This window comes from Schistocerca gregaria, chromosome 1 (genome assembly GCF_023897955.1).
Source record: "Schistocerca gregaria isolate iqSchGreg1 chromosome 1, iqSchGreg1.2, whole genome shotgun sequence".
NCBI classification, from domain to species: domain Eukaryota; kingdom Metazoa; phylum Arthropoda; class Insecta; order Orthoptera; family Acrididae; genus Schistocerca; species Schistocerca gregaria.
The window spans coordinates 541,753,981-541,775,285 of NC_064920.1; the positions used below are offsets into that span (position 1 = coordinate 541,753,981).

General features: G+C 39.2%; 1 protein-coding gene across 1 annotated transcript in view; it reads right to left on the minus strand.

The window, feature by feature from the left end:
• Positions 1-234: 234 nt before the first annotated feature.
• LOC126355719 (protein abrupt-like) overlaps positions 235-21,305 on the minus strand; it is a 269,896-nt gene continuing 248,825 nt past the window's right edge. The window contains exon 7 of the mRNA XM_050006162.1: positions 235-737. Coding sequence (XP_049862119.1) covers positions 457-737 — 281 coding nt within the window. The 3' untranslated portion in view covers positions 235-456. The remainder of the gene's footprint in view (positions 738-21,305) is intronic.

Below are 21,305 nucleotides of genomic sequence, written 5' to 3' on the forward strand. Positions count from 1 at the left end.
TTATATTTTCAATTACTTCATCAATAATGCAATCTTTAAAAATGTTTTTCTGTTAAACATTTTCACTTGTTGACTCATACTGGTCTGCAGAATTTTTTGTGCTTTAGTACCAGTGCATCAGCTTATGAGATTTAAAGTTATATTATACTTTGAACGTCATTCTTTCTCACATATTATACATTGGTTGTCAAACATCTTTCTCACACATTATACACTGGGTCTGAAACATCTAACAATGGTTTGCAAAACTTTATTTATTCTTAATGAACTGGGGATATTTTGCTAAGAGCAACTGAATATGCAATATTATAATAAAAGTCCAAGCAGTATGGTGCAACTGACAATCTACTTAGCATTTTGCTACGTAGATGACTTTTTGTCGATAGTGAAAGACAGTAAGGCAGCTGAACACACTACTAGTATCTATAATGATCAATCTCATCTAGAGATGCTAGACTACGGTGTACTAGGATTCCCAGAAACTGATGAACTGCCAGTGGAAGTAGTGAAGGTCGGAGAGCATCTGGTGTCCATGGATGAGGTACTCATTATTTGTATGTGATGCATACGCACATGGTCTCGCATGGCAAATTTGTTCTTCACTGTTTTCCCACAGTACTCACATCTAGCAGTAGGAAGGGCAGTATGCATGCGAGCAATGTGCTTGTACATATTTGTACGACGAGATATGAGTTTCCCACACACCTGGCATGGCATAGGTCCTTCACTTTGTTCTCCTGATTAAAAAAAAAAAAATACAATTTTTATTCACATAAATATTCAGGACAATACCCTGTAAAAGAATAAAATACTACATTATAAACACAAAAACTACTGCACAATGATTCATATTACACAAAGTAAATAAGAATCCATTTGTGTAAAACAGAAATTGGAACAAGGCCAAGAGAACCTTAAGGGTAATGTTACTGAAACACTTTCACATTCCTTCATTTGAAGCTAAGGGGAAAGAATAATGAAGGAACTGATTTAAGGAGATAACTGATGCAAGAAATAATTGTGAAAGGAGTAAAGGTAATAATTTACAATATACTATTTTTATTCTTTCCATTATTCATATTTGTTTCAACTATTAAGTGACACTACTCTTACTCTTTCCACTATTTGTAATTCCCCAAGGACTTTCCTTTACTGTACTCATGTAGGATAGAGGAAGATAAATTATTCAGAATCCAAGATCAACATTCATGCACAAATCATAAGTGCAGCTGAGAGTACTAATGTGTCTCATTTACTGTTTCCACCATGGGTAGCCTCTTTTACTTTTCAGACCATTCATAACTCTCACCCTAGTATTATTTATATACAAAAAATGAGTAGCATTCAAAATGTAAGATATTATGTGGATGTCAGTGCCAAAGCATTTCTTTGTATAATATAACAAATTATTCTTACTTTCATTGGTCTGTTAGGTATCCCCCCCTCCAAACACACATATGAGTTACCGTGTTCCAATTCATGTTTACATACCTATTTATCATTCAATGCAGCCACTACATGGTGAGCATTTTTGTTTCCTCATTTCAGTGTTAGTATTTCACTCAAAATTTGTTATAATGACATTTGAAATTATGAACTGATTTTCAAGTGGAAACACTTTTTTGCAACCAACCCTATTAATCAGACTCAACCTGAAACACAGTCATGAAGCTTTCCTCCATAGCCTTAGCCATGACAAAAGGATTTTCATTTATTTATTAGTATGGCACTGGGATGATTTTGTTGAAGTGATGCAGTACACAACAAATAAAAATAAATAAAATATGATTATTTAATGAATAAAGGAGAATCTAGTGATTAATGAGAAAATGCCTTCTGACAGTGCTACAATAACAGCACTGCTTCATATTCCAAATGAAAGATAGTGGCTTTGCAGAATTCTCTCTTTTGACAGTCATAAGGCTTACAAAATTGTTAAGGCTATCGTGGCCACTTGTTGACAAACTGCCTATTGGCTTCTGTCTTGGGTTCTTCGGCCGATGTTCATCTAATGATTTTTCTGACATTTTGCCAGCATGAGTGGCTGCCATTGTCAAAGCTTCACCCTCCATTGCCGGGGGTGAACTGGAGCCAAGCTCGCGGGCGCAGACTATATGTACCTGGCGCGCCAATGTTCGAGGGCTTCTCCGCGGTCATTTCCGGTGCAGTTCTCCTCTTGCTACCTGCGATGGTCGTTTGCTGCAGTACGAGAAGCCAGGATCTGTTTACCTTGTTTACCTTAAGGCTTTCCTCTTTCTTGTTCAAACTGTTTGCGTGTTTTTGTATTTCTACAGCTTCTCTGAACAAGCGTATGTGATAGTGCTTCTATACAGCCAGAACTTCTGTGTCGGCGAATTTTATTACGTGGTCGGTCTCATTCAGTGCATGCTCTGCCACGGCTGATTTCTGCACCTGCCCCAACCTGCAATGTCGCTAATGCTCTTTGATCCTGGTGTTAATGGATCGTCCAGTCATTCCGACATAAACTTTTCCATATGTGCATGGGATACGGTATATTCCCGACATTGCAAGTGGGTCTCCTTTCTCCTTCGCCGATCTAAGACACTCTTTGATCTTCCTTGTCGGTTTGAAAATCGTCTTTATGCCATGTTTGCACAATATACGGCCGATTCTGTCCATCACTCTGGGAATGTATGGCAGAAAGGCCGTACCCGACATTTCTTTTTCTGGTTCCTTACTTCGCCCAGTGTTTGGCTCTGTTACACTTTTAATATAATTTGTGGAGTACCCATTGCTCCTCAGGACAGTTTCCAGGTGTTGCATTTCTCGTTTGAGGTGTTGCTCACATATTCGTCCTGCTCTTGTTACGAGCATACTAATCATGCCTCTTTTCTGGCTTGGGTGGTGGTTTAACAGTTTGTGCAGGTATCGGTCCATGTGTGTCGGTTTTCGATACACGCTGTGTCCCAGGTTTTTGCCTTCCCTTGTAACCAGCACATCTAGAAATGGCAGTTTCTTGTCCTTTTCTACTTCTATGGTAAATGTTATGTTGGCATGGAGGCTGTTCAAGTGTCTTACGAAGTCACCGAGCTGTTCTTCACCATGGCTCCACACCAAGAAAGTATCATCAACGTACCTGTACCACACCTTAGGTTTGCAAGTCACTGAGTCCAGTGCCTGTGCTTCGAATTGTTCCATGAAGAAGTTGGCCACCACTGGACTGAGAGGACTACCCATGGCGATGCCTTCCAGCTGTTCGTAGGAATCGCCATTCCACGTGAAATAGCTCGTGGTGAGACATGCATGGAAGAGCTTTCTGATGTCTTGCGGGAAAATGGAACTGATGTGCTCCAGAGCGTCACTGAGAGGCACTTTCGTAAATAACAATACAACATCAAAGCTGACCAGGATGTCGTTTGGTGCAAGTTTCAATTTCTTCAGCTTCTCAATGAAATGTCCTGAGTTCTTAATGTATGTGTCGGTCTTCCCCATGTGTGGCTGGAGCAGAGAGGCCAAGTGTTTTGCCAGTTTATATGACGGTGATCCAGGTCTCAGTGGAACATTGTTCTTATGGATCTTGGGTAATCCATACAGCCTAGGTGGTAGGGCTTCTGTTTTGCACAGGTTTCTCTGTTTGACAGTGCCAGCCACTCGTGCTGGCGAAACGTCAAAAAAATCATTAGATGAAAGTCGGCCGAAGAACCCAAGACAGAAGCCAATAGACAGTTTGTCAGTCATAATGCTTGTTGAGATAGTTAGCATATCTACAGCCCAATGTTTGAAATAAAGTAAAATTTTATTGACTGAATGCTCTGGTCACTAATATTTTTTTACATAATATTTAGCAGTTAGATGTGGCATTAAGCTCAACAGCAATTAAAAGATAATTGTTATATTCAAGACACTAAATGAAGTGACACATTGTTCACACTATACTCATTATTTGGTAAGAGCTTGATTTAAATTGCAGTCTTTTTGTAACTGATTCCTGTTTTCCAGCATTTCCTTGAATCACTCAACTCTAATCCCTGCTGTCTTCAAAAGGTTCTCAAATAATCAGACCATGAATTATTTTTAATTACTGCAGAAGTCATTAGAGAGATTAAAAGTGAGAAATAGAAAAATACATTTTTCCATTGTTTACTTCACTCTCTGTGGAAAAAAGGTGTAGCAGCTGTATGACCTTTCATACATAAAATATCAGGATTTGATAATGTATAGAAACTACTGAAAATAAAAAAGTGGATGCAATAATATGCTATGTCTGAAATCTATTGTATTCCTTGTGAGTGGAAAACAGTGAACACAATGGATTGAATATAGTAGTTACATTGTTACTATTTAAACCATTCTTTAAAAAACTATAAGACAGAAACAATCCAACAGACACACAACTTTCTCATTTTTTGATATCCTTATTTTTGACAGTTAAGTTATGTGGAAATCAAGGACAGGAAGCACCACTGTAAAGCAAGAGTGTAAAGTGGGACAAGTGTGTTAAACAAGGAGAAGTATAAGAAAAAAAATAGCAAGTCATATAAAGTTGGATGCAAAGACACAATAGACAGAACAATCCAGTGCAAGAAATTGATATCTGGTACAAATTCTTGTCTCTAGTTTATCCATTATCTTTACTTTTTCATTCTGTTTGTCCATTATATGAAGCGGCACAAATTTACAGCTTCTAGCGGATCCCGGTACACTCGAATCACACATCATACAACTTTAGCTTAAGCTTCGGACAATGTCCTTCTTTGAAGCTAGCAAATAAACATAAAGCTAATTTTTTCCAACACAGTTGAATGTTAAATTACAGTGCAGTGAAGCTGTGTGTATATCACTGTTTTGTTTGAGTGTGAAGCAAACAACTAATAAAGAGATGTAATCACTATTATGCCTCATTGTATAACAGAGGAATGTACCATGTGGATGTGAATTATTTTAAGGAAGTGAACAAAAATGCTTAGTAAACACTGTTATTTTCAGAAGCTTTATTCATGGCTTAATTACTGAAAACAGATTTCCAATATACATAAATTATATATTAAGAGTGTTAATGAACCCCAGTTTTGCATCATGGTATCATAATGTAACAATATGAGGCAACATGCCAAATTGGTCATTAAAATTGTCTTTTACATATTTAAAATGATATATCAAGTAAAAATGGCAAAATATTCAGCACATAATTTCAGAATACTAAGTTGACCAAAACCAATAGTCTGGAGGTGGAAATTGCGTCACTGTCAGATAAAGGTCCTTCAGTTGATGATATGTTTGTGGGACATCCATAAAGTAAGTTTGCTACTGGTACTACAGTTATCAAATAATATGTTGCATGGAGCAATTGCTTGTACGTGGTAAGAGTAATCACATGACATGGTACATGTCCTAGTGGAACTTCCCTAGATCTCACAGTAGCTTTGTAGCAGTGGTTGAAAATGGAGGCTCATATTCCAGCTCCTGCTGTGTGTGAAGTGCAGTCAGTGATAAAGGTTTTGAATGCACTGAACATAGTGCTGACTGAATTTGATAATCAGCTGTCCCAGGTCGTGTGCCTAATGTCATCAGCAAACAGGTGGTGCGTTACTGATGCAGACATTTTGCAGCAGGTCACCAAAATGTTCATGATGAGGAATGCAGTTGGAGGCTATTCATCATTACAGGCAAATTATGTGGGGATGTTTTATGGAGTATTGTTAGTTCACAACACTGGAACTCAGCAGTCACTTCTTGTTACATAAATTATTATGGAGCACTTGCTCCAGAAATTGCACACCAGGTGGGTGCTGAAGCAGCTGACACCAGAACCACAAAGCGCAGCATGTGTAGACAACCTTGATTTTCCTTCAGCAGCACCATGATGAAGGTAATGAGATTCTGGACTGTATCATCATAGGTGATGAGTTGTGGGTTGCATACGATACACCACAGAGAAAGTAGCATTCAATGCTCTCCCTGCAAGATGAAATTCAAGCAGATTGTCACACAGCAAGTACTGTGTTCAGTGTTCTGTTACAGATGGCAAGTTCTCCTTATTTAATTTCTAAGCAGAGATGAGACGGTGAATGCTGAGCATTACTGCAAAATGATGCATTAATTGCAATGGTGGAGGATGCTCAGTGCCAATGTTATCTTGCTGGACAGTAATACACATCCACACATGGCTCGACAAACAACAGAGCTCCTGCAGATGTTCAGCTGGGAGATGTTTGACCATCCCCACTTTAGCCCAGACCTTTCTCCCAGTGATTTCCATCTTTCCCTGAACCTCAAAAAATTACTATCTGGTCAGAGTCAGCATTTTCAGTCTGACAGAGAGGCTGAGATGGTTGACACACCATGTTTCCAATCTCAGATGACTGACTTCTATGACATAGGGATACAAAAATTGCTTCCACAATATGACAAATGTATGAATTTTGGTGATGAATACGTTGAAAAACAGCCTGAGACTTCCTGTACCTGTTCCAATAATTTTTTTCAGTTGTGCTTTGTTTCTGGTCACAACACCAAGGAAACTTACATTATGGATGCACTTTGTATTTTAGGTCACATTTGAGTGCTAGATAGCACATGACTACATGAAAATCTCCACATAAAATATTCAGATGCTCAATTACATAACATAAGAGGCAAACATGAAATTTTATTCATGTATCCTTCCTTTCTGGTGCCTTGTATCCAACTGATGCAGGGTTGGGACCACTATTTTATGGAGAATCAATCATTCCTACATATAGGCCATTATTATGAAAGTGTCACCATCTCCAAAGGCATTTTAATGTTACTAACAGCTCACTGCCCTCCCCTCCCTTTCTTCCCAACCAGGGATGAATTTGTTTACCCTTTCTGCCTGCAGCTAGTGTAAACACATGGTCAAATGTCACATTGTTCTGCAAAATGCTTGTGCATTTGGACATAGGAATTTGCCTGTTATTTACTGACAAAATGGCTGAAAACCACATTCAAGCTGGCTGGCATTTTATTCCTTCATCCCTTGAAATCAAAACAAAAAGAGTCAATAATAATAATAACATCTGCCTGAAGTACTGATGGATGGACTGAGTAATCTGAAAGTGCTGCTGCCGGTCCCAAGCCTGGATAAAGGAGGAGGGTTGGTACCCAAAAATCCATAAAAGAGAAGCCAGGTCACATCTCAAGGCACCTCTGAAGCTAACTACCCCAGCTGTAAGCCTGTTAACACCTAGATGTTGACCCCAACATAAATCATTCGATTCAGCATGATGGTAAGTTCTCTTAGAGGAAGCACTACCCCATGTGGTAACCAATCCACTGTTGTCAATGACAATATTAGTGAGCCAACAGATTCTGGGGAATTCGCACCAGCATGCAAGCGATTGCAAAGTAAGAAAGTGTCATACTTTGCTACCTTCAACATTAACTCACTCCTCAAAACTGAGACATCTCACTGTTACTTTGGCCAAGCAAAAAATCATTGCAACTGCATTACAAGAAACAAGATATACAGACGAAGCAGCATTTGAATCAGAAGGATATCACAATCTGAAGGGAAAACCTGACAAGTAATGAAGAACATACCTCAACTGGGCACAGGCTTTATAATCAATAAACAAATCCTGGGAGCCATCACTGATTCCAGATCCAGAAACAGTAGACTTTCCACACTTACCTTTATGGGAGCAAATAAGATTTATATCATTGTCAATGAAGATGCTCCCACAAATGAGACTGATAGAACTGACCCAGAGAAAGTGGAAGAATTTTGGGAAGACCTGGAGGAAACACTATCGAAGATTCCAACTAAGAATGTTATCATACTATTTGGAGACTTCAATGCTCAGCTAGGGAAAGAGAGGAAGTTCAGAAACATAATTGGGAACTATCCAGCCCACAACAGGACTAATAGGAATTGTGAATGACTAGTGGAAATTTTTAAGACCTTTGACCTGATAATGAGATCAATGGCATTTAAATGCCTTCCAAGAAAACAGAAAACATGGGTATCCCCCAAACCAGTACTAGGAGAGTTTCAGCTTGACCATGTAGCCTTATCAAGACATGTAGAGAAGGAAATTCAAAGTCCTCAAGAGTGCAAATTTAGACTCAGATCGCTTTCTATCAAAAATAAAAATCAAAATTCTACCAAGAGCCCATCAGACTAAATACACTACCTCTATTAGGAAGTATGATACAGAGTAACTTAGAACTAGCAAAGATTTTAAGGAGAGCTTGAATCAGAAGAACTATCAAGGTTGGAAACAGTTGAAAGGTGTACTGATTGACAACTTAAACAGTTCACCTGGAGAAGAGGAAGAAACATGCATGGTGGCTGATAGAAGAAGATAAAGCAAGCAAAAAGTGTGGGTTGATTGGTGAACACCAGAAAATCTAAAGAACTTCCAAGAAGTAAGTAAAACCACTGCTAAAACTATCAGAAATCTCAAGAGGAAATATTTGCAAGAATGTTTAATTCAAATAGAAGAAGACTTCCAGAAGAACAACATGTAAGACTTCTATAGAATGTTCAAGACCAACTTAAGTAGATATGATCCTTCAAAACTCAGCTTTAAGAATAATGAAGGAAAGACAGTGTATGGAGACATGGAAAACAGTCAGATCTTGGTGGAATACTTTGAAGACCTCCTGAATTGTGAAGCACCATCTGAGACATTCAATTACAATGAGAAAGAACCAAACCTTGACTCAGAACCATCAACTATAGAAGAGGTTAAGAACATTATAAGAACCTTGACAAATAACAAAGCACCTGGGGAAGATGGGATCATCACAAAAAAGTATGTGAATGAGAATGTGATCAGAGAACTTTTGTATGAAAAATCTGGAAAGGGCAGCAGCTTCGAGAAGGTTGGACATTGGCACCAATACATCCCATACACAAGAAAGGCGATAAGATGGAACTTGGGAACTACAGGGGAATTTCTTTAATACCTGTGACCTATAAGGTGTTCTCAAAAGCACTGCTAAATAGAGTGGAAGAACAACTAAATCCACAAATTGATGAGTGCCAAGGAGGCTTCAGAAAGGAGAGATCATGCACAGGACAGATCCTGAATCTAAAACTAATAATCACTTATCAAAAACAGAGGAGCAAGATGTTCATGCTTACATTCATAGACTTCAAGAAAGCCAATGATTCTGTAGATGCACACACACTGTTCCAAATTATAGGGGAGATGAATTTGGACAGAAAATCCAATGAACTGGCTAAACAGACCCTAATCAACACAACATCCAAGTTCTGAGGAAAGCTGTTGGAGGCCTTTAAGATTAACACCGGAGGGAGATGGACTCTCCCCTTTGATCTTTAATTGTGTCCTCGATAAGATAATCAGAGAGTGGCAACAAGGAATGAAAGGACTGGGTGGAATATGACTAGAGTGTAAGAATAAAGGAGTATAGGTAGACTGTCTAGCATTCGCAGATGACATTGTGATTTTGTCTGAATCACTAGAAGAGGCAGTTAACCAAACCACAGAACTGCAGAGACAGGCAGCTAAAGCAGGCCTACAAATCACTATCAAGAAAACACATTACATGGCAAACATCATGACAGCTCCTAGATGGATGACAACAGAAGGAGGGGAAATTCAGAAGGTGGAGAGATTCAGATACCTTGGAGAATGGATAGACAATGGAATGACTGAAAAAGAAGCAATGGGAGCACGAATAAACAAAATGAACTTAGCATATAAACTAACTGTCAACACCTACAATAAGAAGAATATTTTAATAAATGCAAAACTGAAACATTAAAAACAGTGATCCGCCCTGAAGCTCTATATGCAGCAGAAACTCTCAACTTAGTAAGAACCGGAGTGATCAAGAGGCTAGAACTGATAGAATGCAAGATTCTCAGGAGAATATTAGGACCTCGAAGAACATAAGATGGTCTACATCTACATCTACATCTACATCTACATCCGTACTCCGCAAGCCACCTGACGGTGTGTGGCGGAGGGTACCCTGAGTACCTCTATTGGTTCTCCCTTCTATTCCAGTCTCGTATTGTATGTGGAAAGAAGGATTGTCGGTATGCTTCTGTGTGGGCTCTAATCTCTCTGATTTTATCCTCATGGTCTCTTCGCGAGATATACGTAGGAGGGAGCAATATACTGCTTGACTCTTCGGTGAAGGTATGTTCTCGAAACTTCAACAAAAGCCCGTACCGAGCTACTGAGCGTCTCTCCTGCAGAGTCTTCCACTGGAGTTTATCTATCATCTCCGTAACGCTTTCGCAATTACTAAATGATCCTGTAACGAAGCGCGCTGCTCTCCATTGGATCTTCTCTATCTCTTCTATCAACCCTACCTGGTTGAGCCGACCAGGAACTGTATACCAAAATAGAAAAAAATTCTGATGTCTTCAGGAGAAGAAGGAGCATGTGCTTCACACACATTCTCAGAATGGACCAGGGGAAGTTAACACAGTGAAACACACAATTTCTGATGAACAAGAAAACCAAAATATGGTGGATCCAAGAGATACAAAGAGATCTGGGAGAAATAAGAATAAAGGAACCAGATTTTTAAATAAAAAATTCAGGCCTTCAAAGATTTTGAGGACAGGATAAGGCCCCTAACAAAATCATCTTGGACAGAAGAACAAAGATGAATTTGCTAGTACTAGACCCGTTAATCCACCAATTGTGAATAAAAAAATAAATCCTAGAGCTCATAATAATGGTCGCAAAGTTTGAGAATGAAAGAATATTGGGAAAAATGAAATACCAGAAGAAACAAAGTTGAAGCGAATTTATGTGATCTTAAGATGGCCAAAATGAAAAAAGAAGCAGAAGAAGAATGAGACATAAATAAACTGCTCACTTACCATTTCTAAATATGTTAACAAATATACAGCAAAGCGTGAGCCAAAGCAAATCAGGACAAGGTGAAAAACACTGTTTATCAGCTACCTCACTGGTAATTTGTAAAAACAGGAAAATTATGAGATGCTCAAGTAAAACTTAAAGTTGAGAATATTACTGAATTGGAGGCTTTGTTTAATTCATCTTTCAGTATCAAGAAGGCAAATTTCATTAAAAAAAAAAAAAAAAAAAAAAAAAAAAAAAAAAAAAAAAAAAAAAAACAGGTACTGCAGGAAATTGCCATGTTAAGAAGAGTTTCAAGAAGGTGACAACACATAATGAACATCCAATTAAATGTTACTTAAGCAAATGCACACATGCGTACACTACCTCGTGAGAGGCTGGGCCATTTCTGAAAGCAGCCATGTCATCTACAAGCTTTGCTGCAGTCACCATTCAACTTTTTATATTGGTGTGACTACCAACCAACTGTACACCAGAATGAATAGCCACTGCCAAACTGTGGTCAAGAGCAAAGTGGACATCCCTGTGGCACAACATGCTTGATTTCTTTGGATGCTCCACAACCTGGATCCTCCCCTCCATCACCAGCTTTTCTGAACTGTGTGGATGGGAGTTATCCTTTAAAACCTATTCTCTGCTTCCAAAATCATCCCAGCCTCAACCTATGGTAACCTACTGTCCCCACACACTCCACCCAACTATTTCCACCCCCTCTGTCCTGCCACCTCCTCACAGTTCCCTTCCTCTCATCCTCACTGTGCACTGCTCTCTTCTGGTGCATCTACCGGACTTTCCCCTTCTCTGCTCTTCTCCTTGCTGTCCCCCATTCTCCTCTCCCCCAAAACCATTGATGCTGTGACTGTTCTGCCACCTCTAGTTCCTGCATGCTCTGCCAGGCAGCACTGATTCCTCTTCCTGCTACCAGCATTGTGCAATCCATTCTTCACTCCACTTTGGATTGTTGCTTCTATTTGACACATTTCTGTTGTGTTCTTGCCAGAGATGGTGATATCGTGTGTGTGAGTTGTGCTTCCTTGTGTGAATGTGTGTGTATTTTTCTTTTCTGAACAAGGCTGTTCATGAAAGCTTATATGTAGCAATTTTTTCATTGTGTTGGTCTGTAACTCAACATATCAATTTTATGGTGAGTAGCAATCTATTATTTTCATACAATTGTCAATATTCCAATTTGGGCTTCCCATTGTTTGTTTTTACTTAAGGAAACTTTTGTAATAAATACATGGAAATAAAATTGCTAATTTTTGTACAAATAAATAAATTAATTTTTATCATATTAATAAACAAAAATACATAATTACTTGAGGCAAATTAATACTATAGAAAGGCAACCAATTTTTTGAAAAAGTAAATGAATAGGTTGGAGCAATTATGGAAGCTATAAAACAGTCTGAGCTAATGTCAGGTTTGTCTTTATAAGGAAAAGGAAGATTAGTCTTTAAAGCCCACTCAACAACAATGTCATTAGAGAAAGAGAACAACTTAAGGTATGCCTCTGATGGGGAAAGAAACTGGCCATTCATTTTCAAATGAACCATCCTAGTGTTTTAGAGAAAATGGAAAACCTAAATCTGGATGGCTGACAGAGATTTGAACCATGTTCCTCTTGAAAGTTAGTCCAGTGTCAGAACTGCTGTGCCACACTGGTCAGTGTCTATTTACACTGAAGAGCCAAAGAATCTGGTACACCTGCCTAATATCATGTAGGGCCCCCGTGAGCACACAGAAGTGCTGCAACATGATGTTGCATGGACTCAACTAATGTCTGAAGTAGTGCTGGAGGTAACTGACACCATGAATCCTACAGGGCTGTCCACAAATCTAAGAGTACAAGGTGGTGGATATATTTTCTGAACAGCACGTTGCAAGGCATCCCAGATATGCTCAATAATGTTCATGTCTGGGGAGTTTGGTGGCCAGCGGAAGCATTTAAACTCTGAAGAGTGTTCCTAGAGCTACTCTGTGTCAATTCTGGATGTGTGGGGTTGGCAATGTCCTGATGGAATTTCCAAAGTCCGTTGGAATACACAATGGACATGAATGGATGCAGGTGATCAGACAGGATGCTTACTTACATGTCACTTGTCAAGAGTCATATCTATATGTATTAGGGATCCCATATCACTCTAATTGCACACACGCAACACCATTACAGAGCCTCCAGCCACTTGAAAAGTTCCCTGCCAACATGCAGGATCCATGGATTCATGAGGTTTTCTCCATACCCATACAGGTCTATCCACTCGATTCAATTTGAAACGAGTCTCGTCTGTCGGGCAACATGTTTCCAGTCATCAATAGTCCAATGTCAGTGTTGATGGGCCCAGGCAAGGCATAAAGCTTTGTGTCATGCAGTCGTCAAGGGTGCAAGAGTTGACCTTTGCCTCAAAATGCCTACATCGATGATGATTCGTTGGATGGTTCACATGCTGGCACTTTTTGATGGCTCATCACATAAATCTGCAGCAATTTGCAGAAGGGCTGCACTTCTGTCATGTTGAATGATTCTCTTCAGTCATCATCAATCCCGTTCTTGAAAGATCTCTTTCTACCCACAGCAATGTCAGAGAGTTGATGTTTTACTGGATTCCTCATATTCACAGTACACTCATGGAAATAGTTGCACTGAAAAATCCTCATTTCATCGTTACCTCAGAGATGCTGTGTCCCATCACTTGTGCATTGACTATAACACCATGTTCAGACTCGCTCACATCTTGAAAACCTGCCATTGTAGCAGCTGTAACTGATCTAACAATTGTGTCAGACACTTGCTGTCTTATAAAGGCATTGCCGACCGCAGTGCCATTTTCTGCCTGTTTATATATCTCTGTGTTTGGATAAGCATGCCTATACCAGTTTCTTTGGCACATCAGTGTATAAATAAATGGCAATAAAAAAGGAACAACAGTCTACCTGAGACTTTTTTTTAATTTAAGAGATATTGCCTTTATCTCTGTTCCTCTAAAATTATGAATCACTCCCAATAACATGACTATGCTAGATCTACAAATAAGTTGCGGTCTTTAAAAGACTGTAGGAGATGTTAGTTAATTGCAGCACATAAAAGTAACTATTGCACTAGTCACTTCCAAATCTTAACCTGATAAGGAGGATCAAAGTATGTGTACTATTCTGCAAAGTCATTACTCAAAAGAGAGAATCAGTTCTTTTTAAAAAAAAAAAAAAAAAATCACCACCCACAGATTAAAACAAAGTGCAAAAATAAGCGTTTAAAACCCAGTTAAAGAAGACTGAGGGCCATTTTACAAAGTTAGCTATTAATCTTCTAACTGATTATTCCAAGATAATCCATTTTGCTGATAAATATTATCCCAAGATAACTCATACCTCCAAATTTTATGCATTCCTGCACAAATATGCTGATTATAAACATTATAGTTCTTTTAACTGCCACCAGTTAGCACCAACATGTCCATCATAATTGTAGTAGTTATTCCCCATGAACCATAGACTTTGCTGTTGGTGGGGAGGCTTGCGTGCCTCAGCGATACTGATAGCTGTACCGTAAGTTCAAACACAACAGAGGGGTATCTGTTGAGAGGCCAGACAAACATGTAGTTTCTGAAGATGGGCAGCAGCCTTTTCAGTAGTTGCAGGGGCTACAGTCTGGATGATTGACTGATCTGGCCTTATAACACTAACCAAAACGGCCTTGCTGTGCTGGTACTGCAAACACCTGAAAGCAAGGGGAAACTACAGCCATAATTTTTCCTGAGGGCATGCAGCTTTACTGTATGGTTGAATGACGATGGCGTCCTCTTGGGTAAAATATTCCGGAGGTAAAATAGTCCCACATTCGGATCTCCGGGCGGAGACTCCTCAGGAGGACGTCGTTATCAGGAGAAAGAAAACTGGCATTCTACAGATCGGAGCGTGGACTGTCAGATCTCTTAATTGGGCAGGTAGGTTACAAAATTTAAAAAGGGAAATGGGTAGCTTAAAGATGGATATAGTGGGAATTGGTGAAGTTCGGTGAGAGGAGGAACAAGACTTTCGCTCAGGTGAATACAGGGTTATAAATACAAAATCAAATAGGGGTAATGCAGGAGTAGGCTTAATGATGAATAAAAAAAAAGGAGTGCGGGTAAGCTACTACAAACAGCATAGTGAGTGCATTATTGTGGCCAAGATAGACAAGAAGCCCATTCCTACTACAGTGGTACAAGTTTATATGCCAACTAATTCTCCAGATGATGAAGAAATTGATGAAATGTATGAGGAGATAAAAAAAAATATTCAGGTAGCGAAAGGGAGACGAAAATTTAATAGTAATGCGTGACTGGAATTCAGTAGTAGGAAAAGGGAGAGAAGGAAACGTAGTAGATGAATATGGACTGGGGCAAAGAAATGAAAGAGGAAGCTGCCTTGTAGAATTTTGCACAGAGCACAACTTAATCATAGGTAACATTTGGTTCAACAATCATAAAAGAAGGCTGTATACATGGAAGAAGCCTGGAGATACTAAAAGGTATCAGATAGATTATATAATGGTAAGACAGACATTTAGGCACCAGGTTTTAAATTGTAAGACATTTCCAGGGGCAGATGTGGACTCTGACCACAATCTATTAGTTATGAACTGTAGATTAAAACTGAAGAAACTGGAAAAAGGTGGGAATTTAAGGAGAAGGGACCTGGATAAACTGACTAAACCAGAGGTTGTACAGAGTTTCAGGGAGAGCATAAGGGAATGATTGACAGGAATGGGGGATAGAAATACAGTAGAAGAAGAATGGGTAGCTTTGAGGGATGAAGTAGTGAAGGCAGCAGAGGATCAAGTAGGTAAAAAGACGAGGGCTAGTAGAACTCCTTGGGTAAGAGAAGATATTTTGAATTTAATTGATCAAAGGAGAAAATATAAAAATGCAGTAAATGAAGCAGGCAAAAAGGAATACAAACGTCTCAAAAATGAGATCGACAGGAAGTGCAGAATGGCTAAGCAGGGATGGCTAGAGGACAAATCTAAGGATGTAGAGGCTTATCTCACTAGGGGTAAGATAGATACCGAGTATAGGAAAATTAAAGGACCTTTGGAGAAAAGAGAACCACTTGTATGAATATCAAGAACTCAGATGGAAACCCAGTTCCAAGCAAAGAAGGGCAAGCACAAAGGTAGAAGGAGTATATAGAGGGTCTATACAAGGGTGATGTACTTGAGGACAATATTATGGAAATGGAAGAGGATATAGATGTAGATGAAGATGAAATGGGAGATATGATACTTCATGAAGAGTTTGACAGAGCACTGAAAGACCTGAGCCGAAACAAGGCCCGGGAGCAGACAACATTCCATTTGAACTACTGACAGCCTGGGGAGAGCCAGTCCTGACAAAGCTCTACTATTTGGTGAGCAAGATGTATGAGACAGGCAAAATACCCTCAGACTTCAAGAAGAATATAATAATTCCAATCCTAAAGAAAGCAGGTGTTGACAGATGTGAAAATTACTGAACTATCAGTTTAATAAGTCACAGCTGCAAAATACTAACGCGAATTCTTTACAGACAAATGGAAAAACTGGTTGAAGCTGACCTCGGGGAAGATCAGTTTGGATTCCGTAGAAATATTGGAACACGTGAGGCAATACTGACCCTATGACTTATCTTAGAAGAAAGATTAAGGAAAGGCAAACCTATGTTTCTAGCATTTGTAGACTTAGAGAAAGCTTTTGACAATGTTGACTGGAATACTCTGTCATATTCTGAAGGTGGCAGGGGTGAAATACAGGGATCGAAAGGCCGTTTACAATTTGTACAGAAACCAGATGGCAGTTATACGAGTCGTGGGGCATGAAAGGGAGGCAGTGGTTGGGAAGGGAGTGAGACAGGGTTGTAGCCTATCCCCAGTGTTATTCAATCTGTATATTGAGCAAGGAGTAAAGGAAACAAAAGAAAAATTTGGAGTAGGAATTAAAATCCATGGAGAAGAAATAAAAACTTGGAAGTTCGCCAATGACATTGTAATTCTGTCAGGGACAACAAAGGACTTGGAAGAGCAGCTGAATGGAATGGACATTGTCTTGAAAGAAGGATATAAGATGAACATCAACAAAAGCAAAACGAGGGTAATTGAATGCACTCGCATTAAATCAGGTGATGCTGAGGGAATTAGATTGGGAAATGAGACTCTTAAAGTAGTAGATTAGTTTTACTATTTGGGGAGCAAAATAACTAATGTTGGTCAAAGTAGAGAGCACATAAAATGTAGACTGGCAATGGCAAGGAAAGCGTTTCTAAAGAAGAGAAATTTGTTAACATCGAGTATAGATTTAAGGGTCAGGAAGTCGTTTATGAAAGTATTTGTATGGAGTGTAGCCATGTATGGAAGTGAAACGTGGACGATAAATAGTCTGGACAAGATGAGAATAGAAGCTTTTGAAATGTGATGCTACAGAAGAATGCTGAAGATTAGATGGGTAGATCACATAACTAATGAGGAGGAACTGAATAGAATTGGGGAGAAGAGAAATCTGTGGCACAACTTGACTAGAAGAAGGGATCAGCTGGTAGGACATGTTCTGAGCCATTAACGGATTACCAATTTAGTATTGGAGGGCAGTGTGGAGGGTCAAAATTGTAGAGGGAGACCAAGAGATGAATACACTAAGCAGATTCAGAAAGATGTAGGTTGTAGTAAGTACTGGGAGATGAAGAAGCTTGCACAGGATAGAGTAGCATGGAGAGCTGCATCAAACCAGTCTCTGGACTGAAGACCACAATAACAACAACAGTTACTTCTGCTGTCATAAGTTAGTGTTTCTAGAAGTTTCATATTTTATTGCAGTGTAAGCTACTGGCTTGTGCTCATGAAGTTGTTGAAACTAGTGCAATTGTTGCAGTGTTACGTGTACTTGCAGTTTTCGTCAATGAATCGTGATTGTTGCAGTGCGAAAAAGCAGTGGGAAGACACTTGTGTTTCAGAATATGGTAATGACTCTTTTGCACTTTCATCAATTGAGAAAGAATTTGAGGAAGACACTGATATAGACTGGTCTCTAGTGGCATGTTGTTGATCCAGATACTGATTAGGCTCCACCAAGATTACCACTTACTGCTAATCGTGGCAGTATAATTCCTTTTGCTGATGATGAACTTAACATATTTGAACAATGGAAAATCCAGTATGGAATGTAACAATAAATGAAAGAAAGGACAGTTGTTTCTCACCATATAGTGTAGATATTGAGTTGCAGAAAGGTACAACAAAAAGACTGTCAGAAAGTTAGCTTTCAGACACCAAGGCCTTTGTCAAAAGTAGACAGCACACACACACACACACACACACACACGCACACACACACACACACACACACAAATGCAATTAACACACACACAACCACAGTCTCGGTCAGTCTGACTCCAGTTGCCAGAGACTGTGGCCGTGTGTGTGTGTTAATTCTGTGTGTGTGTGTGTGTGTGTGTGTGTGTGTGTGTGTGTGTGTGTGTGTTTTGTCTACTTTTGACAAAGGCCTTGTTGACCGAAAGCTAACTTTCTGACAGTCTTTTTGTTGCACCTTTCTGCGAGTCAGCACCTCCTCTATATGGTGAGCAGCAACTATCCTTTTCGTATATTGTTAATATATTGTAACACTTTTTGGTAGGGATTTGATGGAAATGATACAGGTGGAAACAGTTAAAGATATCAGCCAGTGTGTTTCAACCACCGGATATTATGTCTTGCTGCTATCGTGTGAAGAACTTTGAACTTTCCTTGTTCTAACCATTTTGCAGTGTTGTTCAGAAACCTGAATTATGGCTCTACTAGACATGGCATGTAGGCATATCAACTCCATTTTTCAATGACATAATGTCTTACAAAAGGTTTTGCGAAATCACTGAACAAAATTTAGCCAGTTTACAGAACCTTGGAAATAAGTTCAAAGCTTCTTATGTTCCTGAACTGGACGTTACAGTGGATGAAAGTCTACTTTTGTACTAGGGCTGACTGGGTTTGTACAGTACGAGTATATCCTGATAAAAAGGGCATGAACTGGAATACAATTCTACATGCTGTGTGAATCATCTGGTAGATATATGTGGTCCCTGAATAGTTACAGAATGAAAGGGACAAAGCTATGTCATCATAGGTTGTTTTGACACTTGTAAAACCACTCCTGATGCAAAGCTACTGCACAGTGACAGATAGCTTTTATACATGCCCACAGTGGGAGATTTTTTAATTTTGAAATCCACTGAGAGTTATGGAACAGTAGACATTATCCAGAAAGATATGGCACAATCTCTCTGAAATAAAAAATAATGAAAAGTGGAAATTGCAGGCAAAAAGTGAGGAAAAGTTCTAGCATTGCATTGGAAAGACGAGAAAAATATGGTACTTCTTTCAACTATCCACACTACGGATATGGAGGAGACTGAGTACAGGTCAAGAAAATAATGAAGTCAAGGCTTGCGCTTGACTACAACAATACAGTGGGAGGAGTGGATCAAGAAAATCAGAGAATGGCATCATATCCAATACCCAGAATGCAATGCGAGAAATACTACAAGAAACCTTTGTCCATTAGCTGGAAATTTCTGTGTGGAATTCTTTTATTTGTATGACAAACCTTGAGAGCAAAAGGACTCCCTGGAATTTAGAAAGCGAGCCCACCTAGGATGAATGTCCCACCCTCTCTACTGACAGAAAGACATTTCCCAGAAGTCACTGAACCAACACTGAAGAAGAGCAATGTGATATGAGTGTTTACAGTTTACTCCAAGAAGCAGAATACACTTGTGAAGCATGTCTGGGGAGAAACACGATACTACTGCACCCAGTGCCACATCCCCTTGGGCAACACACCATGCTTCAGAATCTATCATATAAAAATAGATTTCTAATACAATTCTAGTATGGTTTTCATATTTATATGTTATCTACCTTCTGATATGTATCTTCAAATAAAAAAAATCATCTTTTTGATAAGCAATGTTTTGCAATGAGTATTTCCAGAGCTTGTGATGATCCTGAGCTATCCATTTGCACCTACAATGTCTCCTTAAATTTTCAAGTTAAATGTAGAACTGAGTGCCAAAGCAATATATTTTCAAAAAAGTGTAAAATTACATAGGAAAAAAGAAGGTTTTGTGACAGAAATAGGTATGTTAGGAGGTTAAATAGGAGAATTTTCTTCTTCCCCTTTTGTTTTGAGAAAAAAGGAAGATATTTACAAGACAGATAGCCACATTAAATGAAAACAAACAGACATATGATGAAGATAGCTAGAAAGGCATAGGAAGAAGTAAAAGAACGGTTTCATAGAATACCTTAAATAAACCACTGAAGCCTCAACGGATGTGATTGAACTGACAATATTGTTAATTTGCATGGTCTAAGAGTACTACCAGGTGTACAACTTTGCCTCTGTTTGTCGACAGGTGGCAACAGCGGTAAGTAGCGGTTGAAAGAAACAGATCGCAGATATCAGGCAGTTAGCTTGGACCTTGGTCGACATAACCTCATTTAAACAATACTTGATTTGTGTCTGCATCATAAAGTTGTTCTTGATTGAAAATGTCAGTTTACGAGCCTAATTCTCGCCATTTGCGGGAGGTGTTACTGTTTTGTTTCGATATGAAGAAAACAGCAGCTGAGTCTCATTGAATGTTCTCAAGTACATATGGTAAGGGTGCTACTAGTTAAAGAATGTGATGTGAGTGGTTTCAACACTTCAAGAATGGTGATTTTAACACCATACACCAACTTAGTGGTGGAAGAGAGAATGCTTTCGAAGATGCAGAATTGGTTGGAGACATTGCTGAGTGAAGACTCATGTCAAACACAAGAAGAATTGGCATGATTAGTGGGAGTGACACAGCAGGCAATTTCAAAATGTCTCACGGCTATGGGAATGATTCAGGAAGAAAAAACTTGGGTCCCTTGTGAGCTGAAACCGAGAGACATTGAACGGCGTTTGTGTGTTTGTGAACAGTTGCTTCAGAGGCAAAAACGGAAGGGATTTCTGCATTGCAATGTGACTGGGAGTGAAAAATGGGTTCATTACAATAACACTGAATGCAAAAAATCATGGAGATATCCCGTCCATGCTTCCACGTCAATGGCCAAACCGAATATTCATGGCTCCAAGATCATACTCTGCATTTGTTGGGACCAGCTCGGCATTGTGTACTATGAGGTGTTAAAACCAAGTGAAGCAATCACAGGTGCTTGTTATCAAACCATTTTGCAAAGTGTTGAATGCTACATGTGTAACCAATTTGTTTCATTAAAGGCGCAAATGTTGGAGATAAAAACGGCAGAAGCGAAGTTGTACACCACATATCATTTCAGTTTATAACAATGAAAACAATCAATTTTTGCAAGCTTTCAGAGTCTGTGGTTCCTTCTTCAGGCAGAACGGTTGAAGGGGAAGCGGGAGGGGTGAAGGAAAAGGACTGAAGTGGTCTATGGGGTAGATTTCATGAAAGTCACCCAGAACCGCATGTCAGGGGAGATTTAGTGGACAGG